The sequence below is a fragment of the Nicrophorus vespilloides genome, unplaced genomic scaffold (assembly GCF_001412225.1).
Source record: "Nicrophorus vespilloides isolate i.1.1-1 unplaced genomic scaffold, Nicve_v1.0, whole genome shotgun sequence".
Lineage (NCBI taxonomy): Eukaryota > Metazoa > Arthropoda > Insecta > Coleoptera > Silphidae > Nicrophorus > Nicrophorus vespilloides.
This window is the reverse complement of record NW_017095935.1, coordinates 461,153-487,522: the sequence shown is the minus strand read 5'-3', so window position 1 is coordinate 487,522 and position 26,370 is coordinate 461,153. Positions and strand designations below refer to the sequence as shown.

The 26,370-nt window shown below is 29.1% G+C and overlaps 1 protein-coding gene across 2 annotated transcripts in view; it reads left to right on the top strand.

Moving 5' to 3' along the window:
* LOC108568856 (testican-3) overlaps positions 1 to 26,370 on the top strand; it is a 166,237-nt gene that overhangs the window by 122,198 nt on the left and 17,669 nt on the right. For both annotated transcript variants that reach the window (XM_017930200.1, XM_017930198.1), the window contains exons 3-4: positions 9,389 to 9,491; positions 15,461 to 15,613. In XM_017930200.1, the coding sequence (XP_017785689.1) occupies positions 9,389 to 9,491; positions 15,461 to 15,613 (256 nt within the window). The remainder of the gene's footprint in view (positions 1 to 9,388; positions 9,492 to 15,460; positions 15,614 to 26,370) is intronic.

The following is a 26,370-nucleotide window of genomic DNA, read 5'->3' as shown; positions in this document are numbered from 1 at the left end:
ACCTTGTATAAATAAGTTACGACTGTTTCAATATATATTATTTAATAATAATAATTTGTACTAACTTTAAAAAAAATGTTGATAATAAAATTAAATTAAAAACATATAAATAAAAGAAAAATAATTTCCAACAATCAAAGCAAAAATTAATAAAAATAGATAAATACACCAAAATAATATAAACTTACAACTACACTTTGAAAATAAGATTTTTGTAAAATAAGTTTGGCGTATATATCCGCCACTTGTTTGTTAATTGTTTAATTACGAGTTATTTATATAATTTTAGATTCATTGTAAAATATTTAAATGTTGACAAGAATGTAAATAATATAAAAAATACAAATATGTTTATATTAAAAGTTTGCAACTTCAAAACTGAAATTCCTCAATGATTTCAATATAAATCTTTTCGGATATTAAATGAATGCATTATGATTATTTCCCATTAAAATCTGCAAATAAAGGTAGTCTAAAGTATAACACATACACTTAAATAAATGTGATGAAAAACATATATAAAATATGAAAGAAGTGTAACCTTATGCACATTCAATGTAGATTTAAATAAAGTTAGTTCATTTGTAATTAATACTGACACTACTATGTAAATTATTATATAATTATAAGTTTTCTATTGAAAAGATAATAATTTTACATTGAATTAATCTAGCAGTGAATTCATTTTTTTAATAAATCCAAACATTTGAAATCTAAGAATATAATATATATTCTCTATTATGTCAATCATTTAGATAAAATTTGATGCATTGTTTTTCATATATTAATAAATTGTTCATTATGTATATTGTATATTGTATATGTATATTTTATTGTGTGATTTACTTTTTAGTAAATTTTCCATCCAATTATGGAATAATATATTTGAAAAAAGTACAAATATATTTTCTACAAAATCAATTGTTTTATATGTGAATTTTGCATTATCATAAAACTATTTATTTTAATTGAATTTAAATTGATATATTTGTTGCTTTCAATAGAAAAATGTATAAAATGTTTAGATTTTGAAAGTTATCTTGGACATAAACTTATTACAAATTGAAATAATTATTTGATTTTCATCAAAAAAAAATTTTTCAATTGTATTTAAATTTATATATGTTTTTGTTTCTTCTCATATTAATAAAGAAAATTACATAATGGATAGAAAACTATCTGAAATATTTAGATTTAGTTATCATGGTTATAAACTGATGATAATATACTTATTCGAAATAGATATTTGTAAGAATTTATTTACTTTTTAGATTTTTATTAATGTGAAACATAATTGTAATATTTTATTCGATTGATTCGTAGTTGATTCATGTTATTAATAAAATAATCTATACGATATTAAATTATAATCAAGCTAAATTAGAATCAGCTAAAATTAAGTTAAGTTTGTCATTTCATGTTTCTTTTATTATTTTTAATTTCGAATAAATTTGAAGAATATTTTATTACCAATTCTTACGTCAAATGTTACAAATGCAAGAAGATAAAAAAAAATAAGAAAATAAAATACTACTCACTTATATTGTCATGCGTTTTGCAATATATCAAATGAAGGGCGTAAACGTGTCGTGTTGGTTTTATCAAGAAAGATGTGACAACGACGTGAAATGATCTCCAAAGGGCGAACTGCGCGGTAATATGAAAAAATGTCTTCCCGGCGAGAAATATTTAGTACGTGATAACCCGTATGCATAAACGGGTCGAGGGTGGATTAAGGACGCACGAAAGTAAAAAAAATTCGTCGGTGCCCGAAAGAAATATTTATATTAAAGTGCGGAAATATTAATTCGCTCGCAACACAAAAGGTCGACCGACAAAGATAAAAGTATCAAATGGAAAGAACGAAAGAAGGAAGCAAACGTTTCGCATATTAAATATTCCTCGCACTTCCTCTTCTTTTAATACTACGCCCTCCTCCACATTATAAATACAGAGCCAAGTTTAATATGCATTTTCGCAATTTTTCATTTGGCTGGAAAAAAGGAAACTCCTGAACACTCACCGAAATTCCACCGGTAATTATGTTGCAAACGCAACGAAACGTAATTGAAAAATATGTTTTGATAAATGTTGAAGTTATATGTTTCAGAAGGAAATTAAAACTCTCGAGAGTTTAATAATAAATATGTTTGTCTGCTTGTTATTGTTTTGATGAACGATATTAATGAAATTATTTGTTGCATCGTGCAGTGATCATTCAATTTTGTTAATAGACATGTGTCAGAAGGAGATGACATAGAGTAGATCGAATATGATGGATCTGCCTCGGTATCAGTTTTTTTTCCAAGGTATTAATACACATTACGATAAGCCTATTAGGTTACCTATGATGAACATTTCATTTTCGTGTAGTAAAAAAATGTTAATTTATTAGAAAAAAATTGTGTGTACTTTAGAATATATTTTCCTAAGTTTTGATTTAATAGTTAATTAGTTATTGTTTGAAAAACATAAACAATAAAGAAACTTACCGTTAATTTGATTTATTTTTTTGTATATTTGTTTATTTGCGTTAATTAACTAAAACATCAATCAATAGTTTAGTTAATTTATCGGAAACCGGTCTATTCGATAATAAAAAAAACTATAATTTGTGTACAAACAAATATTGTTTGTACTAATTTTTTGAAATTCTCAAACCGGACTATATTGAATCCGGACTGATCGAAGCCACAATGTGCAAAGATAGATGTACTTCTGATTAATTAATACATTTATTAGCGACATTATTTGTTTAAAAAAAAAATAAATACATTTGTCAATTAATATTTACATATTTTTAGAAATTTTGTAATTATTTTCTTAATTACTTAAAAGCTTACTTTTTAATAATAGTAAGACATTAATAATTTTGAATCCATATAATAAAAATTATCATAATTTTTCAAACATTATTTGCAAAACAATACTATTTTTTGTTTGAAAAAAATATCACTTTTTTCTAATATTTTTAAAAGAAATTATATATCATAAATATTTAAACCGTCTTCTAATAATAATGAAAAAAATATGGTATAAGCTGTGAAATATTTGTAAGAAATAAAAATAAATTAAAAAATTTAATTAATATTAGTTTTTGAAAGGTTATATAAGTTCTGTTAGGAAATAAATACAGGAGAATTAAGTTTGAAAATTATTTAAGTTTAGAACATTTAAGTTACGAAAACTGGTAGATATTTATGTGTGTGTTTTCTATAATATTTATATATTTATTAATTGTTATTGGTCCAAAGTTTATAAATCATAATTTTGAAAAATCCCCATGTAATTTCACCTGAAGACCTGAAACTTTCTATTATAATGGAATTCTTGTAAGTTTCTGAAAACGTGTTGTACTAAAAATTGTTCATAAAGTAAGTGTTATTAGAAGGTTACCTATACATCAGTTTCATGTCTTATTCTGAGAAGAAATTTGTCTTCAAATTACGTAATAAGTAACCTGTCGGAAGATGAAATAATAATGATAATAATAATGTTAATATACAAACGTCTGAAGAAGGAAATGCTCGCTACTCTACGCAAGAGACGTGCAGTAAATAAATCCAGGAGAAATAAATTACAGCTTTCCGCGCGAGAAAATTGCGCTTAATAAATTTAATGATCTAATTATAGACATCGGTAGTCCGTCTTAAAACAGCTCTATAAAGCTTCATTAGCTGACGTGAACCAGCTAAAAATCGAGAGAGCTGTTATTAAAGCCTCTCCACCTTCTGAAACTCGAGGATCAAGAAGGAGGAGTGAAAAGAAAAGAAAAAAGTTAAGAAAAGTGAAATATAAGGAGAGAAAGGTAGAGAGTGGAATCATTAATTAATGGTTCTACGAGATTTTCCGCCTGACCTAAGAAGTATAAGAAATATCCAGTTAATAATATTCTCGTTGCGAGAAGGATCGTTTATTAATGGATGGGCGTTGATAAGCTTCTCCAATTCTCACCTATTTTGGTGCTCGCTACGTGCTAGTTAAAGTTTAAGCTAATTATTCGATTCGGGGGGATGAGGTGCTCCCTGGGTGGGCATAAATTAGTCTCCTTCCTTCCTCCCGGATAATTCACAGGCTTCAATGAGATGCATGTATCTCCGTTCCATGTGCCATTAGTGTCACACACTTTAATAATTACTGTGTAGCTTCTCGTGTTTAATTAGTTCGTCTCCTGCGAACGCCCAAAGATCTGTCCTCGCACGCCTCCGATAAATCTAATTCCGCTCCTACAGTTTTTGCACGCCACATCTTTAATGCTTTATTAAATCTCCTGCTTACATACAGGAAGACACTGCTGCTGATGCCACGCATCCTTTTTGCTTTATTTTTTTTGTTTGCTCTGCAACGAATGGATCTTTATACTTACATCCTGTCGTTCTCAGGACTTTTGTTTTGTCCTTATCCAGCATTAATCAGGACGTGTTCTGACTTCCAGTTATAATTATGTTGTAGAGGATATCAATTATATCTGTGTTACGACGCTAGATAGACAATTTCTAGGATGCGACAGAAAAACAGTTTTCTTTGATTTCAAAGGTCATAATTTATTACCCAAATTTTCAAAATATTATATAATTACAACTGCTCTTTCAACTTATTATCCTTCTACTTTTTGTCTTTTTTGTAGAATTTGTTTAAAATTTTCTTACTTCAAATTATAATTAAATTATAGAAAATATCAACTATATATTTATAAGAAATCAGAAGATTTCTATGATTATAGAAAAAATCTACTAGTTTATTGTTGTTTTCATGTTATACTACTTTTAATGTAATATACTTTTGTAGATGTTTGATTAACATAAATGATATGTTTCTGTATTATAATCCAGGGGTCGGCAACCCGCGGCTCCGGAGAAGAAAGTGCGGCTCCCAATTTTGTGGACAAAAAATTAAAAATTAGAGATTCCGCACTCTCTCTGTTAATTACTAATTTCAATTTTACATGTTGATAATATTCCTATAATAAGACATAATAAATTCCAACCCAATTGAGTCACAAAATAAAATAAATTTATTATTTGCAAGCTCATTTTATATCCATATTATTTTATTTGCATATCTAAATTAAATGTTAATTTAATTGGCGCAAGTGAATACTTAATTAGTATAGATCTCAGACCAATCCTGTAAATTATGAGAGTTTAAGTTCCGAAATCCAATTAGAAACGTATTTTTCTTTTTTCATAAACGCTATCATTAAATGAACTGAAAATGTGTTCATACCATTCAATCGATTTAGAAGCAAAGTGTATACATAAATGAAGGAAGTGTTTATTTTTTGTAAAGAAAAAAGCTTTACTTGCAAAAGTTTTAATTGAATGTCGCAATCATCCAGAAGTTGTAAAGGAATTTATATTTTCAACTCTCTCTCTCGTATACACAGGAGAGAAAATATATTTTAATATGTTAGAAAGTTTTCAAATACATAAGTTTGTTGCATTTCTGTTGCATTTCATATCTAGCTTTCATGAAATGGAAGGATGGGAATGGTCGTCTGTATATAGTTTTGAGTACGTGGAAAAGGGCTTTTATTGAGTGTATACAGTAGTCGAGTTTATAACTCTACAACTATTCTTGATGAGAGGAACTAACTGTGCTATTTCGCGTTACAATATGTTTACGAAACGGCATCGCTGCAGAATTCAATTAAACGCCGTTTTCCCCTTTCAACCCCGAAATCCAATCAGTTTACGTTCGCAAATTATATGATTAACATGTGTTACATATTCTGTCGACCATTACCATATTCCGCATTGAACTACTATTTCCGAACTAAATTGAAACTCATATTTTCGGAATTAATTGCAACTGCAATAAATCAAATTCCTAAATACTATCTCATAAAGACATAAATTGAATAACATTTTATATTGTTCTGGGCGTTTTTCGGTAGATGGCATTAGTGAGCAATGTCTCACGATGTATACGTGCCATCTTGTCATTCTATACTGCAACTTAAAGGCGACATAACGCTAGTGTGCCAGGCAGCGGAATCAGTTGGTTCCAACGCTTCTCTTCTAGTAATATGGACGTCGAAGATGAGACATGCTCTGGTGGCCAATCGTCGAAAATATTGATAAAATCAGAAACCGCATGTGAGCACTTATTTCATTGCCGAGGAACTGAAGATTAGCCAAATAACTGTTTGGAACCATTTGCATAAGGCTGGTCTCAAGAAGTAGCTCGATGTATGGGACAAAACGTTTAGAACTTTTTACTTCACCCAATATTGTTTATTAGGAGTAAATGCCTAAGATATTTTGCACCTCTATTTTTCAATGAATGTCAAATATTTTCAAAGAAAAAATATTGACAATAGTTGCTTAACTATTTATATGTTGTGAAACGTCAACTACTAGACATATGTCACCTAGTTATGATAAAACTAATAATTTCATAGAAACAATATTTGTTTTAGTGAATGTAAAAATGATTTATTTATTCAGAGGTTTTTCTTCTTTAATTGGTCATTCGTAATTCATTTTGGTAAAATATGTGAATTAACTATTTTTTAAGAGAATCGATCACCAATTCAACGTCAACTACAAGAGGAATAACACCTACCGTGTATGTTTAAAACTAGTAATTTAGATTCAAAATTTGAAAAAAAAAATAATAAAATTTTCTAGTTTTTTTCAATTCCTTAACAAGTTTTCCTGACCGGAATAAGTCATTAACGTATTTCATTTTGGTAAATTATGAAAAATTAGGTGATACTAGGGCGGAAAGACCTCTGTCGTTAGCCCTTTGGCCAGCCTATTTATATATATTTTTTTTATTGTATGTTAAAATTTATTTATGTATAAATTGTACTTTTTTTTCTTCTTCTTATGTATTGATGTTTGGCCAATAAATTATTATTATTATTAGGTGATACTAAATAATTTATTGTAGCATAATATATCTGTCTATTTTAATATTTTTTTAAAGAAAATCAATTACCAATTCGAATTAGTGTCAGTGACAAAAGTTGCTTAACTATTGTTAAGTTGAAAAACGTCAGCTCATTCCGCTTAGCGTTTAAAATTGGTAATTTAATATAACAGAATCATTATTTGCTTGAGTGAATGAAAAAAAAATGAAATAAAATTTCCTTGAGGAAATAAAGATGAAATATATTGAATGTAGCAAATTCGATTACATGCAAGGAAATAACGTACGAGTAGAGACATCTGCGTATAAATTTGGCTTTCAATTTTCATGGAACACCTGCGATTTTTCGGTGCCCTTTATCGATCGAAAACAAATGTAGTGTAAGTCCTGAAATTGAAATACAATTTTGGTTACATCAATATTAAAATTTCTTATCAAATTTCTATAGGTAGACCAATATTGAAATACCTTAGATGTGTTTATAAGTTATATCATAAGCTATAAATGAAATAGTGAAATTATTTCATATCACGTACGAATTGCTAAGGTTTTTTCGGAAACCGAGTTTCATTTGGTTACAAGAACTGAATTCAGGTTTTCAGTTGAAAATTTGTATTTAAATTTCTGTAGAATGATGACTTTCTATCATTTTTAGAAAAACAATTGCATTATACTTTCTGTATATCTGACATGAGAATATCCATTTCTTGTTAGTTTCTATTAATTAAAAATAATTAAATAATCTGATTATCACGTGCAGATACAATTACTAAAATCATTGATTTACATATATTAAAAATTAATTAATTTTGTCCATAAATAAGATTACAACAAAAAACTACACAAATGAGAAATTATGTTAAAGGTTATTCCTTTTACGATCGAAGTATAAAACGAATCATCTCATTTGCCTTGAAACGATGTCGTTCTGTCGAGGTAAAAATCTTGTAAAGCTGAAAATTCCATCATCTCATTCTCCAGTTTTTTTTTCTATATTCGTCAATTATAAAGCATAAAAATTGTGTTCTCCCGTTTTGTGCTCGCTCGATCCGATATTTATATAAGTTATTCATAGCCACTTAATATTTGATATTGCTTTTCTTGTGCGCAATAAAATTTGTTTCGTAATCAGGAATTTTACGATCGCGAATTTTATGTTTCCTTTAAAACTCGATCATATTTAAAAAAAAAAGAAGATTATTATTTAACGCCGCTGAGGTTCTGTTTGCTTTATGAAGTGTAATTATTATTTCTTGTAAAAAAAAATACAATGTAATAAAGTAAATTTGTCTTATCTTTAATATTCATGTATACTGGGGTAATTGAAGTCTTATACTTATAACTTACTCTAAATGACTTTTATATATTTCGTTGAAATATTTACTGCAAGTGCTGTCAACTGTTCTTTAAGTGTCACTACTAATAATATGCGGCGATATCACCGCATATTATTAGGTAGTTAACATATTGTGTAGTGCTTATAATCGGTGGCGCATACGGGCCCACGAGTCAATAGGGCCTATAGGATGCAATGCAATGAATATGTTGGTTTGCATTAACGACAATCAAATGGCCGCAAAATTCAATATTTGATGGGGCCCTCAAATTAAATTTTAGTGACCATATATAAAATTACTTGGGGCCCACAAATTCAATCAATGGGCCCCTTAACTTTGCTTGCTCCCAGGTCCATCCACTCATTGCACTCCTTTTTTTTTAATATAAAAAGAACTTTATCCTTCCATGGTACAAATGATGTTTTTGCGTGTAGTTATGACGTAAAGGGTATTTGGCGGGAATAATTCAAATTTTAAAAATGACAACTTTTAATACCAAAAAAAAGATCTGAGATTCGTACATTGTATATTTATAGCTAAATTTGCAAATAACTTGAAGATAAGGTAGATTATTTGGAAGTTTACTTTAATGTTTTAAGTAATTATTATCATTCCAAATAGATTAAAAATGTGTACAATCAATGAAGTAAAACTATGATTACATAATGTACATTAAATAATGATTTTCAAAATAGCTGACACAGAAATTGACACGAAAATAACAAAGTAAGGATGAAGGACATTTATTTTGTGATGTCTCACATACTAGGACAACTGTCCATCATTTAATTCCGGATGTAAGCCGAAAACGTTCGTATACGTTCACAAAAAAAAAGTAGCTATAGAATTGAGCGAGGGGACAGAGCGAAATTATGAAAAGTCCCAATTAAAAAGAAAACGTAATCCGTTTCCATCACACATCGCAGAATACTTTAATCCCTTCAGGGCTAAACTCGCAAATGGAAATGAAACGTGGAGCGAAAGCAGACACAATATCCGGTATTCCATGGAAATAAGTGATAGTTTGCCCGGCAGCGTGTTCTTTGATCTTTTCAAAAAACCCGGAATGTATGTACAATTGAACGCTTCTACTATGTTCAATGGAAAGGTCGAAAAAATATATACCTCATTCCCTACAGCGTGCAACTAATAATCTTTTTTTTGTATCTTTTCAGGCGACCTCTGCAGACCCTTGAACTGTAAGAAGAAGGAGATGTGCCTGCTGGAAGACGCCTTTACGGCCGTCTGCGTGTCCAAGAAAGAACTCCAAAAGAATGGGTGAGTTTTTTTTTACTTAGTTTAATACAAACTTTGTCGACCTACAAAAAACTTAATATTATTTTTTGTATCATCCTTGGAAAGAAATTGTATAAAGAAACATTGGGAATATATTGTTTGCAATTTTCTTGGAAAGTGAATCGAAATTAATTATTTAATTATATTTTTAATTTACTGAGCAATATTCATACGAGGCTATTAGAAAACTAAATTGTTCGAAAATCGAAACTATTAGAAGACAGATTATTATAATAATAATTCATATATCGAATCATATACAAATACAATGAAAATTCGAAAACCGAGACGTTCGAGTACTGAGGTTCTACTATATTTTCATTTATTTATAAAATATTAACGAATTAAATTATTTCCTATTATGTCTTTAATAAACTTTTTTTAAATTTGAGTTACTGATAAATAAATTATGATTTCTTTTATTTGAGACTTGTTTATATAATTTTTCCATGTTTTTTTCTATCGAGTTTTGACGTAGTCTAAAAACTAAATTACTTTTTATGATTGTTAGAACTAAACCTAATACTATATACTCCCTGTATCATATGCGAATATGTATTTCTTTTTTGGGAACCGAAATTGTTTGTACTAGAAAATTTAAAAGTCCAAGACTGAATATGTTCATTTCACGTACTAAAACCACATTTTGTTTGGAAACCGTTACATTTTTCATTTGATTAGTTGAAAAAGTCACGTTCGAGAACTGAATTGTACGATAATTGAGATTTTACTGTAATTAAAATTGAATTCAGTTCATTTATAAATAATATTTCGATTTATATATAAATTTCTATAAAAAATTAGATGTTTACTAAATTACTTTCTTCTATTAATTAAAAATAATTAAATAAACTAATTATCACGTGCAGATACAATTAATAAAAATATGGATTTAACTAATCAACTTTGGAATTCCATTCGAAATTTCCAGTAAAAAAATATCGATGCATTTTCATGTAAATTACATAAGTGTTTTGCGTGTTCGAGTAATCGCACTATTCGCGTCGAAAGGTCATCTTTGCATTTGTACGTGTTTGCGTGTATATTTATAACAGCTGCTGTTTACGGAATACATTCAACAACAAAACAAACTGTTTTCTCGTAATCGCCTGTGATTTATGAATCATTTCCAAATGCTTCCCTAATATTAAACGCGCCATGCAAACAAAGGGTTTTGCGGGAAACGTTCAACCAATATTGGACTGCTTCAATATTAGCGAGCTGTATTTACTCGCAATACTCATAATTATAGCCGCTTTTTTTTATAGAAACGCTTTAAAAACGATTTCAAAGGGTCAAGTCGATTTGAGGAGTTTAAAAGTTTTACAAGGAACTTTTCTTCCTTCTCCCTTCGACGAGCATGTTGTGCCTTCTAATTAGACGATAAGGATTAGGAGGGATTTCAAAGCACTCGCAACTTAATATTACTGATCACTCGGTACACACAATGATGGAACTTTGTCGCTTCGATATTATTCTGAATACTTACATAATTAGTATTCCGTTGATGAGATAAAATCGTTAATTAATTAACTCAGTTTCCATTAGAATAATCAGTTCTACTATTATTTGGTTTGATATACAATTTGTAATAACATTGTGGAATATTTCTGTAATACATTTCTTCTACAAATATTATATTTTTATTTCATACTTTTTGGTTTGAAATCTACAGAAATCTAGTAGAATTTTCTTACATTTAATTCAATTAATTCACATAAGTATTTTAGATTATTGCAAATGAAATCCCACGAAACACAAATAATTATTATTAAAATAATATTTTATTTCATATAATATGATTATTTTTAAAGTTATTATATAATAATTAAACTATTGACAAAAATGATAAATAAATGTGAAAATAATACAGATACATTTCTTTATTGATTATTTTCGGTCTACATTTTTATATAAATTTTATTAGAAATTAATAATGAGAATACTGCAAAAATCACAATAACTTTGTCAATACTTATATACAATGTTTACCTTTAGCTTTCTTGTAAACCTCGGTTAACGAACACAAAATAAAGTTTCCAATATATTGTATATAATATATTTATTGGTTCTAATTTGTTTAATTTTAATTAAATTTTTATACATCTTTTAATGAGGAAAATAGATTCGGTTTTCGAACTGAATTTAGTAGAAAATCAAGTTTTTGATGATAATATAAGAAGACATTTAAAATTTGTTTTTTTAATTTTATTTGTAAATGAATATAATATAATGAAATATTAGGAAGATTTGTATAAAATTTACAAATCGAAAAATTACAAGAAACGAGATTATTTAAAAAAAGTATAATTTTGTTCGAAAACTGAATTTGTTCAAAAATATAACGTGAATGCGAAATTCAGTTCGAAAATCGTTGTATTTTTTGCTTGATAACCGAAGCGTTTGAAAACTGAAAGTAATATAAATTTACAATTTTATTTGTGATATTCAATTATTATTATGGATATCCCAAAGAATTTAACGATTTGAGCAGAAAATTATAAAAATAATTTTTAATGACTTTTGATAAATCCAAATGCAAATAAAACAATATAAAAGCCACAAAAAACAGAAAACGATTTTAAAAATAAATTATTGGAAAAATATTAATTACCAATTACCTCTAATAACGAAGTTCACAATTATCCAATAACAAATAATAAAGATGGCTTGATCAATAGGTTTCGAAAATGTTGATGAAGAGGATGAAAACGAGACAAATAATGAAAACGAAATTTAAAAAAAATCATATCGAAAAAAAATGGAATAAATTTGTTAAAAAATGAAACGTGTATGCGAAATTCAGTTCGAAAATCTTTTTTTTTATATTCGGAAACCGAAACGTTCGAAAACTGAAAGTTATGGAAAATTACAATTGTATTGTGAATTGTGAAAACAATTCAACGATTTTAGCAGAAAATTATAAAAATAATTCTTAATGACTTCCAAATACAAATAAAACAATATAAAATATACAAATAACAGAAAATGATTTTAAAAATATTAATTTTATATGAAAACTGAATTTGTTCGGATATCGAAACCAATTACCTATAATAACGAAGCTTCGATATAACCAAGTCCACAATTGTCCAAAAACAAATTATCTAGATGACTTGATCAATAGGTTCCGAAAATGTTGATGGAGAGGATGAAAACCAGACAAATAATGAGGACGAAATTAAAGAAATTCATGTCGAAAAAAATGGTATAATTTTGTACGAAAACTGAATTTGTTCGAAAATGAAACGTGTATGCGAAATTCGTTTCGAAAATCGTTGTATTTATAAACAATTGTAAAAAGAATAACAGAAAACGAGTTAAAGAAAATAATTTGATAAAATATTATTTTTTATGAAAACTGATTTTGTTCGAATATCGAAACCAATTACCTCTAATAACGATCTTCTATATAACGCATTTATCCAAAAACAAATTAACCAGATGACTTAAGGAAATGCTTTCTTCCACTCCTTTAAAAATAAACATAAAATCACTGAAAATATGATTTCCTCTACTCAACACTCCGATCGTTTAATATTAACATTATTGAAACTATGGAAATATGACCATCACAAAAACAAGTTTAATAATATGCAACTAATTGCATTCAGGTTCGCAACATGTGTACCGGATAAAGTATAACATCATTTGGTTATTATTAACAATAATAAAAAAAAACATACAATATTATGAAGTTGAATTGAATTATGTCCGACCGATAAGCAAAATATAAAAAAAAATTGTGGTTACACGATGCGCACTAATTGTCGATTAATCTCAATTAAGCTCGCCGCATTACCTCCGGATTAATAATTAATGTATGAATAAATAAATAATTACGCGGCGCGCATTTTTACGATAATCGGTTAATTAATCAATCCGCTAACCTGCTCCAATTAATTATCGCAATTATAACAGCTCCATCGGAACGAACGACATCTTAGTCGCATGATTCATTTTTAATTAAATCACTTGCGCACTGTGATTACTTGATTAAGCTTTGTTGAATACGTCAATTATGTGCTATTTATCATTAATTTTTAAATTCTAATTTTATTTATGCTTTTCTACATAATTCATTAATAATGTATTTCAGTTATATTTTCTTATAATTTATGAAAAAAAAATGGAAATGGTTGTTAAGAAAATAAATATAAGAAAAAATAGATATTTATAAAAAAAAAAGTAAAAATGTAACAACAATTATTGAAAGAAATATTCTAAAAAAAGTTTTCAAACATAATTTTTAAATTTTACTGAAAATAAATAAATAAATGTGAATAAGAAACTGGAAAGCTAGTATTCTGATTTGAAAAAAGTAACTGTAGATTCCAATTATATGCGTTATGTAACGAGATTAATATAAATTTAATCGTAATTTATTTGATTATGTTAATAAATTATATAGTTCTAATTATATTTATTTATGGATGCAAGTATGCTTTTTTTTTATAAAACACTTGGAATCAAGGTCAATAACTTGTTTGTATAATCGGATTAAAGTTGGATGTACGCGTTTCTGAGAAAATTTTGCTTCGAATGCGATTCAAGCATCCCACAGGGTTGTCTCTTGTGTACCATTTCATATATTTTTATGTTGGAAAGATTCCAGTGAAAATGATCAAATTTTGCTGACAATAGTGGATGAAAATCCAATTTTCGCATGTAATCCAAGAATAGCTCAATTTTCGTGATTTAACATACGAAATGTCCTTACTTGTACTAAAATAAAAAAAATATTTATATACACTTTGATAGAAAATTAAAGAACCTTCTGCACATATCAAAACCAGGAAGATATGAATTAAATTTACAAATCGAAAATTACTTAAAAAATATATAGTATATATAGTTGAAAAACTGAAATTATTATTGTGGAACTGAAATGAAGAAAACTATAAAAATTATAAAACTACTTTTTAATTACTTTTGATAAATCAAAATACAAATATAACAATATAAAAGAAGCTACAAATCACATTAAAACGAGTTAAAGGAATTTATTTGAAAACATATTAATTTTGTTCGAAAACTGAATTTGTTCGAATATCGAAACTAATACACTTGTTTTGATTTTTACGTGTCTGTTGGAAAACCGAGTTTTTTTTTTTTCGAAAATTGTATCTGTTATATTTATGTTCGGAAACCGAATCGTTTAAGAACTGAAAGTTATATAAAATTATAATTGAATTTATGATATTCAATTATTATGGAACAGCAAACTGTAAGAAATATACAAATAAAACAATATAAAATCTATAAATAACAGGAAACGAGTGAAAGAAAATGATTTAAAAAAACATGAATTTTGTTCGAAAATTGAAACTATTACACTTTTATTGTTATTATTGTTACGTATCTGTTTTTCAATTTGTTCGAAAACCGAAACTTGTAATATTCACGTGATTCCTTGCCAGTTGGGTACTAAAATGAGTATTTTATGATTTATTTATGTTCGAGAACAGAAGCGTTTGAGAGTTTATTTTATAGTTAATACAATAATTATTGTATATTTTATAAATTTTCAGTGTTTAAAAACGTATTTTATGAATCTAGTTAAATACTTATAGAAAATTGAAAGTTTCTTCGATATTTTCAGTGGAAGTTCAGATTTTGAACATTATTGGTTACTAAATGCTGTTCGAAAACCGAATATGTTATATGTTGTTTGTACGCTGTATGTTCGGGAACCGAGACATTCGGGACTCTTTTTAGCTAAAATGTTTTGAAAATATAATTAAAACTATATTTATATATATTAGAATAGATATTCATTATTTTTCCGTATTTACTAATATAAAAAATAAATAGTATAAATCATAGTTAGTTCTGTGTGTGTGTTTATGTTTAGTGTAATGACATATGATGTTGCGACAAGCAAACAGAACGAAAAAGAAACGAAACTGAATTGGGGAGACGATAAATTATATGATTTATATCTGATGCAGGGACGTCGTCATACCTAAATCAATGTCAACTACAGCAGAAGCCAGCAGGAAACAGCGGCAGGATTCAATCGACGAGTCCGATGACGATGTGTTTTACGACACCGAGGATGATCCTGACGACGACACCGACGAAGACATGAGCGATGCCGCCACGTAAGTTCTTTACTTTATTCACAAATAAAACCTAAATCTTGTACACGTCTGACAGTTATTTCCCTCGCGTACTAATTAATATCCTCGGGTCCTTTTATTACACACTGAAGTTCAACTGTTACGTTGACAGTAGACATCTCAGCTTTCTCCATTTGTTTTTATTGTTTCAACCGAGAAGTTTTATAAATTTGTTTTCTTGTAGTTGAATTAATGATTATAAAAAAATGCCAGATTTAATTGTTATTTGTACTAACATAGGAAAATAAAGTAAATTAAAGAAAAAGCAAAATTTCACAATTTTGTATCAAAAGATTTTCTGAAGACATAATAATTTCATAATTAATCTACAGTTAATGAAAATTTGTAAATTAATTGTGAATTAATCATAATGTGTTATTAAAATCAAAATTAATTTTATGTCTCGCTTATGAGAAAAATGCTTTATTTTTTTTGTTTTTTCAGTGTAGATGTTTGTGTATATATACTTTTTAATTAAAACAGAGTTTTGTGAAGGAAGAAAAAGTTCAGTACCAAAAACACACGGTTTGTAATTGAATTTTTACGTAAAATTCGGAAGCATGCGGAAATTTCAATACGCCATTGATTTAATTAAAAAAAACAGGCTGTGCCGGAATGTTTCCATGTCAAAAGGCGGACCTTAGAACTTGTAGAGTGAATGAGAGAGGAAGAGAGAGAAATGGAGAAAAGGGAAGTGAATGCAAATTGGTTTTCTCCAACATATAAACTCTCAGGTTGAGAGTAAAGGAAAGAAGAAGAATATACGGCAAAAGGCCGTCAAACTTTTCAATCCAAAACCTCTGGAACTTTTGATTCGATTCCGAAATAAGCTTTCGTGTCTTTTGTATCGCAGCTAAGAAAGTTAAACAAAATTTTAAAATTCACCTGGATAATGAAAATAACCTTTTTTAAAAAATCATATTTTTTATACGCAGTGTGCTATGAAGTATTATTAATGTGTTTTTGTTGGGCACTACTATTGCTTGTGTTTTTCTTTGGTGGATGCGCTGGGTTATATAAAGCTCGGAGGGATAACATTTTATGCGTTTTTCCTTAACGCGAGTCCAAATTTATATCGCTGCATATAAACCGAAACAAGACGACGCAAAGGGCGTAATAATAAACAACAGATAATAATAACTTTATTGCGGCCCCCCCTTTTTACACGCCGTATAAATATCGGGATGGCTGGCTTTTGTTTGTTACACGTTGTGCTGTGCCCTTTTTTTATGACTCGACGTATTTTATCGGGTCGGATTCTCGATATTTCCACTACTTTAGCTCTTTTCTGGATGAGATATGTTTAAGGTATGGAAGTCTGCAGATTTTCAGTGAAAATATTAAATATAGTTCTGAATTATACTTATTTGCAAGTAAATTGAGTAAATATTTTTATTCAACATTTTCTCATATAAATTCTTTCAATTCGTATGTGTGTAGTAACATTTGTAAAACAAATCATGGAAATCACGTCTCAATTAGATAATGATTATTTTTAATGAAAGAAATATATGACCAATAAATAAACTATGAAAAACACTAAATTATGACAATAGTCAAGTCAATTTTAAATTTTGTAAATGTTGCTTGAAAATGTCCAATATTAATATAGGGAAAATCCTGACAACAATTTACTTCCGAACTTATTTTAATTAATTTTCTCGTATGAAATAAAAAGAATGAATATATTATGAAAAACAATAATTTATCATGGATTTTACTTGACAGTAGTAAATTTTTAATTATGTAAATTTTGCTTGAAATTAGTCCAATTTTAATGTCGGGAAAATTCCGACAACAAATAATTTATGTAAAATTAATTGATCAACAGTTTAATGTCGGTAATATTCTGACAAAATACAATTTTGATGTCGCAAAGTTTCTTAAGGTCCTCAACCATTTGTACGATATTGGTATTCATACTTAAGTGATGATAAAATCGAATTATTTTAAGTCTCATTCATTTCAATTGAGAATTACACAAATATTGACAATTTCAGGTTTTGTATATAGCGCTTTTCGTATATACTACTTTTCGTCTTTAATGTCGCGAAAATGCAGAAAACGTAAAATTTAGCTGTCAAGGAAGAATTTTCAGGTCTAAGACTAAGTAATCATTATTAAAATGCTTATCATAATTATATAACACCCACATTTGACAAATGGAATTTTAAGACAATTTTTCTTTTTATAAAGGTGCGTCTTATTCAACGTGCTTTTCTATTTATTACTGAGTAATGAATTAGAGACTGACACAAGTATGAAACACAATAATTGAGTATTAATTTTACTTGATAATAGTAATTTTATGAAAAGGTAGCTAGAAAACAGTAAAACTACAATGTCGGAAATATCCCGACAATATACAATTTTGGACATGTATGGACTACAATATATTTTTCTGCGATCATATTTAACTATAAATTATTTACTAGAAAACATAAAATTGCTCATTACTGAATATTTTTCTCAGATAACTTTTGTTTATTTAATACAAAATCATTGATTAATTACTAATTAAAGATTAAACATATATCTAATTATATTTGAAAATAGTTCAATTGTAAAGTCGACAAAATCGCGACAAAAAGTAAAATTTATTTGGATTGAAAAATATCGCTCGTAAAATGTCGAAAAAATCTTGACAAATTAAAATTTTGGTTGTCAGTAGAAGTTTTGGTCCTTCGTTAAAATTCATTTGGAACTTCGGACGGAATTAATTCCGCTCAGAGGGGTTGCACACCGTCCGCAAACGCCCCGAAAAACGCTAACGTTAGCGCGGTTTTCCGTTCGAATGGAATAATTGGAAAATATAAATGCGATCGTAAATCATTCCCAACTTTATACTTTGACGGTATAATGGCAAATCCTCATTTACATGAGAATTTAATAGGATTAGTAGAGACCTTAACAGGCCAACGTGGATCATAAATTATCCTTGATAGTGCTAACAAAGCGCGGAGCAGATGCGGCGCCGAAAAAAACTGTTTAATCCCAGAGTCTTGCGTAACGCGAAACACCATTAGGACGCCAAAGAAAAAAAATGAAATTATAAATAAAGAAAAAACTGACTATAATTACGCATAATAATTAAGTTCACTCGTGAGTTGCTGATTGAAATGTCAAAGAAATAAATGGGAATTGCGTTGGGTCGTCCTTTATACGTTTATAATCCGCATCAATATTTATCGTGCGCGATTTGCATAAACGAGACTGAAAAGCCACAATAAATCCAATCAATGCTTTATAAATATGCTTTTGATAACGTTTATCGCGCGTCCAACGTTTTTGGCGACTTTCCAAGCGCGTGGAAATTCGATTTTCCACCCACCACGATTTCATCCGCTTCAGTTTTCATTTGTTTCGTTATTATTTTTGTTTGCTTGTTTTCGGGTCGTCCTCGACCGTAAAGTTTCATAGATCGCACAGGAAAATTTAATTTTCCACGGAACAAACAATCTGGAGAGCAGTTTCGAAATCCGCATGGAATTTTATATTGTATTGAATTACGCCGTCGGAGTTTTCGCTTCCGCTATTGATGGATCCGTTGTTTTTAGTGTTTGCACATCAAAAGAGACACCACATCCATTTCGATATTTATGAAGAGGAAAAGTTATATATTTCTGCGAGTTCTTATTTTCTTTCTTTCATCTTTGAACTTTGTCGCCCTTTGTTCACAATTACTTCCATTAAATTGAACAAACAGTAGATTTCGGTAGTCTCAATAAAATACTATTATTGCTATGTTAGTATTGTTAATTGTTACTACTTTAATTTATAATTTCTCATCGTTTTGGGTTGTCCGAAAAGTTCGTGCAATTTGCTAAGTAAAAATATCCATGCATAAATATACCAGAATTGTTAAAAACAATTAATTTGTGTACATAATTTATAAAAGTTTGGTTCGGATCAAATGATTTGTGACAGTTTAGTACCGTTTTGAAGATGGAAGAAAATAATGTGCATTTTAGACTTTGATACTTTTTATTACTGTAAAGCAAAAAATGCCACTAAACTAATAACTTTCTGCTTACGGAGAAGTTGCTTTAGCTAAATGAACTTTAGGATTCTCTAAATTTAGAGCTGATGATTTAATCCTTAAAGTTCTGCTAGAAATAATGATGAAATCAATGCATTTATCGAGAATAATCCGCATTACATGACACGTGAATGAGCAGAGATATTAAAAACATCAAAAATAACTATCAACCAATGTTTTTGAACCGTTAATTGAGTTTTTCATAATTTAATGAACAAAAATTACGACAATATCAGCCCTTACATTTCTTTTACTACTCAACAAAAAATGTTTGAGTCGGACAGATTTGTATTTGTCCACCCTTAGTACTTTCCGATTTCCACAAATTTAGGTCTTTGCAAAATTCCATTAACTGCAAGAACGATTATTTTTTAGTCGACATAAAAAAAAACACCTGAAGAAGTTTTCAATTCTGGAAGGATGTAATGTTTAAGTTGCGTGAAAGATGAATAAAGGTTTATGGATCAAAGTCTATATATAAAAATTTAGATTTTTAATTTTCATGAAAAATCGGCACCAACTTTCTGAACAACCCAATATTATTCCATATTTGATTTACACGAAGTCTCCAATAACACGTTCCAAAATTTTGATCCTCGTATAACACGTTTATTTTTAATAGAATTAATTCTCATCAATGCGAATGTCCATTAACCGTGTTATTCAAGAATTAACTATACATATGTATTCAAAATAAAAACTGAAGATAATGCAAAAAATCCAAAAAAAAAAAATGGGAAAAATAAATTTTCTTTTGAAAAAAAATATCATAAAAATATATGAATACATTCAAAGTAGGCGTAATAATGCGAGAAATAAATCAAATAATCTATATTGATATAATTACATAATAGTAATATGAATACTATGAGACTTTAGTAAGCCCATAAATAATAATGAACACACTACGAAAAATTACAATAATTGATCAAATAAACTATCAGAATATATTAAATATATTCGGACGTGGACTCAAATGGATCAGGGCTTCGAAATTATATTTAGCAGTCCAACGTGCTGTGGGATGGTTTTTGGAAAACGAAAATATAATTATTATTAAAACGCAATTAGCCGTAAACCGAATTAAATGAAAATGTATTATGCATTCGCGTGTATTTGCAAAACGGTCCAGTTTCATTTCGCTTATTTGGATAGCGCATATAATATTTATGACGAACGATATTATTTTTCGTTTGGTTTGTATAAATTCTCACTCTTCCACTAATTTATTTTTATTTAAAATTACGCGCCCCGCGGTTTATTTGCGCAGTACATAATTATAATTTATTCATTTCATCGGCGATGGATTTTACAAAAAGCTACAGAACTGGCAAACATATGTGTAGCGTTTGTTAATTGGTGGATTTCGTATAGTAGGATTACGTTCATTTTACATTATGTTACATTGTATATGTAACATTAATCTATACATATTATTTAGGTTATATCTAGTTAGGTTTTTAACAATTTCTTTATGTACTTGTAGACAGGATCGGCAACACTTAATTTAAATATTTTTCGGTGGCCCAATGAAGTATTGTGGCTTCAAAAATATATTGGGCCTCACAAATCCTGGGTCCAAAAAGAATCATAAGCCCTGCTTATATATTAACTTCACATAAAACACGATTTTACCAATAATCTGTAGTTATACAGTTTGTGCTTTACACTTGATGACAGTAAATTATGTGTACCAAGTTAATTACTGGTTTATGTTTAGGATTACTTAGAATTAATAGATATTTGTTGTTGAGGTTTAATCCATGATGCAAGTTTACTTTAACATATGTATAACTTATGACATGTATACCAACATAAACTTTTTTCACGCAATTTGTTTTTATTAATGATTGTATAACTTATTACGAATAATTTCCAATTTATATAAAGTTAATTAAAGAAGGTTAACTTAATGGATACTAGTTATTTAGATTATGTTCTGTGAACTAAGTTTGCTATAAGTTATATGAAATTAAATGGTATTAGTCTTCTTTAGGGGTCGGTAATATTTATGGAGTAAAGAGCCATTTTTAAGATTATATCTGTTAAATAACTATTTACGGAGCCGCACATATATTTAGTCTTCGGAGCCGCGAGCAGCAGATCTAGTTGATTAAACTTGGTATTTTTCTATATACTCTTTACAGAGCTGTTTTATTCATTAGGCTTAAAGTGCACTGTAGAGATACATTTTAGGGTCTTCGAAAATGGGGCCCACGAAAAAAATATTGGATTTAGGATTCAAGAATACATATGTATTTGATAAGTCAAATAAGAAGATACCGGGGATAGGGTAGAAACCAGATCTCCTAGGTTCCAGGGCCCACGACTACCTTAATACAGCTCTTTGCATACTAACTAAATATATCTAAATATTACATAAGTTTACTTATAATATTACGATTAGTGGTCATCCATAACAATATTATTTTACTCCAACATGTGTACCTTAACTATAAAGAATATATTATTGCAAACAAAGTTGTGTGTTTACGCACTTTTATTTTATGAAGTCTATAACTGTTTGAGTAATCTTAGGTCAAAACTTAATATAAGAAAATCTCAGTTTAATTGAGAAATAAATAAGTAGAAGTAAATTCAGTTTTTTTTTGTTCTTCCCTCAATAGAGTGTGGAAAAGAAACGTAACATCTTAACGTATAAAATATAGAAGAACAATTCGTCTCCGCTTTACATCATTTAGTGTTTTTGGTAGTAGAAAGAGAGAGAGAAAAAGATAAAGCAATCAATCAATAAAAACGAAAAGCTGGCTGACGTTGACAAAATTGTTTCACTTCGATTCGTCTGAGAAAAGCCGTTCAGTTGATGGACACGTTGTGTATTTACTTACACAAGGCTTTGCTTTTGCACGGAACACATTCTCCGCCCGTGTTTTTCTTTATAAGCCAGACTTCTTCTTTTTATATCGTCATCGTCTCTAGAAAATCGAGTTAGAACGATGAATGCTTCTTAAATATGTTATTCCAGGCTACAGTTATAATCTCGAACTGTCAGTTACATGTCACAATATCAGTCAGCAAAAGTGCGAACAAAAGTAACTGTATTTTAACACCAGACATTACTTCATAAATATATCATTCTCACGTGATTTATTTCATGGTACAATGGTTTATTATAAAATACATAATTTAATCTCCAGTTATACAGCATCATTATAAATGTTATGAAAAATTCTTGTTAGGGTGGATTATGTACCAATGTAATTGAATATTCAAACTGGATTATATTGAATCCGGACTGATCGAACCTGGACTATGTAAAGTATTTCTGTATAATGAAGACCCTTATCTTATCGCCCTTTACATATTTCTATTTAGTATTTAGTTCCTCGAGCCTGGTTTAGACAGTTCAAGATATTAACACTTTCAATAATAAATTTAGTTCTATTTTTTTGTTTGAATTTATAATAATTGAAACATCAAAACATATGCTACAATGTTGTTAATATTCAGTTAAACTTATTGCAAAATGATAAAATTACTCTAAAATGATGTAACTTGTATATGCAGCTGTCAGTATTTACTGTTGTTTAAAGCTATTGAGAAAAATGTATGCTGCATCCGCCGGAGTCTATGGAATGTAACGTTGACGAGCAAATACAGCTAATATTATCCTCTCGCATACCATTATTATGGTTCTAGTAATAAATGACAGACAGACAGCTGAAATGCCGTTACCGCAACTGTTTTCTGCGATAACGCCGTGCCGCATATTATTACGTCACTCGTCAGCCACTTTAAGCCCTTAATGTCGCTAGCTATATACTACAATACATCCACACCCTAATGGGTAATCTCTCGCAGACTGAAAAAAAAACGACTTCTGTCACATACCATCATCACATTTAAACACCCCCTCTATTCACATCCAAACCCTATTGGATTTCTGTACTTGCATGTAACTTGCATATTTCGGTTCAGCTTGTTAATAAATTAGAAGAGGGTGGCAGTGTTTCTGAATCGAATTCGCATTTGGAAACTAATTGCAATTCCTGGTATTATCGGGGGAAGAGGTGGAGGAAATAAGTTTGGCGAACTAGTAGCAACCCATCTGATCATTACCGGATGGGTTTAGAATTGTTTCAGGACAATTACACGGCATGCGCTCCACATCTTTGTCCGAATTTATGATTTTGGCCGGAACGCAGAGCGGCAATTACACAAAAGATGGGCATGTAACATGGTGACTGCATTGCCAACAGATAGTTGCATAATGGACTGTCTCCATACGGTTCAGAAGCGCGCTCACAGAATCAATAATTTGCTGGAATGTGTGGGCTAAATGGACCAACTTTCCATGTTACTCGGTATTACACATATTAAGTTAACATAAATTAGACTAATTTAGTTAATTTTACCTAAGCTAATAAATACCAATTTCGAATACGGTGAACAAATCCAATCAAACGTATTTGAAACTATACTAAGTTAAATTTCAATTAACAGTGGCGTTTACTATTACATAAACATAGTTTTTAGTTGATGTCTCTAAATACTGTATTATATATTTAACAAGTAACAATAATTTAATCCAACTTTCTTGCAAAGTAGTAGTAGTTTTTTTATCAACTATTCCAGAAAGGCTACAATAAATGAGATGTACTCATGATAATAAAGGGTCAACTCATGACCTTGTTTTTTGATCAAAAACGAATCATTGTTTTTATGTTAATAGATTTGAATCATAATTATTCAAATGATTCATACCTTTTTTCTTCAATATTTTATCATCAATTACTAAAGTTTCACAAAAAGTAAATAGTCTATCTAGAATATAATTTGTATAAGGACATATTATTCCTTATACAAATTATATTGTAATTGTTTACACATTTCGTAATTTCAATCCAACAAATTTTCAAAATTAGAAAATAAAGCTAGACTTTAAAGTAATGTGTGGAAATAATATTCTTAAAGATTATCCGGGTTTATTCTGGGAGATTATCAAGGAGATGTACTTGGTCTTTTTTTATCATTAACTTGCAGGTATAAACTTTGATATAACATAATAGGTTTTAGGTAAAAAAATAGAAAAACATACTAATATAGATAGTAAATTATTCTATATAATACCTTGATTATTTTTTTATAATAATACTACAGTTTTATCTCGGTATATGTCTCATCCGTTCCAAATCCTTGGACTTATACCAAATAGGACGTATGCCAATCGTATTTTTCCATAAGAAATAAAGGAAAAATTACTAATACGTTTCCATGAAAAAAATTCTACTGTTATTGGCGTATTATAAATTATATAAAATAATTAAAACACTACTTAAATTGCAAAAGCAATTAGATAAAATAAATGAAAATCTAAACTATAATTTTCTTTTTCTTGTCTTTTTTCACTGGTTGCGGAACGTCAGATATTATGTTCACTCAAAATATGTCTAAAAAATTGCTTCTGTCTTAACCTCACGATGTTTCGGAAATGTGAAATTGTCTGGTCATTCCAGACAATGTTTTTACGACTTGTTTTGCGTCCAATTCAATTTGAACTTATTCCAATGCGGATGTTTACCGAGGAACCACTCTATATGTATTTCATAGGTTTTTCATTCCCAAGTGGCGTCAAACCACAGGAGATTAAAACTAAATGGATTTTTCATGAAATATAGATAAAAAAAAATCTGCAAGAAGCATCGGCGTCGATCCATTTGTTTTCCGGTACCTCGCACAGGGGATGGGGCCCTAACAAATGGCACCACTGTCAGCGCCGAAGATGATCGATACATCATCGAAGGAGATATCTCCGGGAAGCGATAACACGTTTTTATCGCCGCTCCCTGCGTCTGATTGTTGAGGTGATTAATTGCCTTTCGCACCCCGCCACTGCCACCACCAAGATGATGATGATGATGATGACGAGGGTATATTTCCGAAGGGGCGGCTCATTTTTACCGTCGAAAGAAAGAAAGGACCCGTCCGTCCGTGATTAGTTGTATGTGGTCAGGAATGTCTCTGGCACTTTACCAGCTGCCGGATTGTGTAAACGCTTTAAGGGAAGTAAAAGAGTGAGAAAAAAAGAAAGAACTACCAGGCGCCCAATAAATTCCGGCGACAAAATGAAACTTCCTTTCAATTCTCGAACCATTCTTCTTTGCGGCTTTTGTTCACTTAAACAGTAAATAGTCAGCGTTTGCAGCCATACATCATGCAACTAGAGCACATCTTGCTTCAGTCGCACAAATATTACGTTTTCTTATACTTCTTCCTTCTCAGTTTGGACGAACGCTAGCAGCAGCAGCGGTGGCTGGAACTGTTACCAGACCAACTTTTTAATAAATGTTTAAAATTGCCGAGAATTTTTTAATATAAATTGTAAGTTGGAAATTCAATTACGAACTTTTATATATACATATATATATGATACGATGTTTCTTACTGGTGTTTTTGTATTTCCGAACTTTGCAACTTATGAAATGGAATTAAACCGCAGACAAAAGCGCCCGATGTTAATTCTTTTGTTTCTCTTACAAATTAATGAAAGCAAACGAATATAATTTAATTACAATTGTTGCGTACATTATAACATACAAAATATTCATATTTCTGTGAAAACAATTATTTTCGATAATCAAGTAGAATAACTATGTATATCTCATTAAAACTTTAACAATAATATCAATGAAATATTACATTCCATAATTATTATGTATTTCTCATTAAAATATTCACA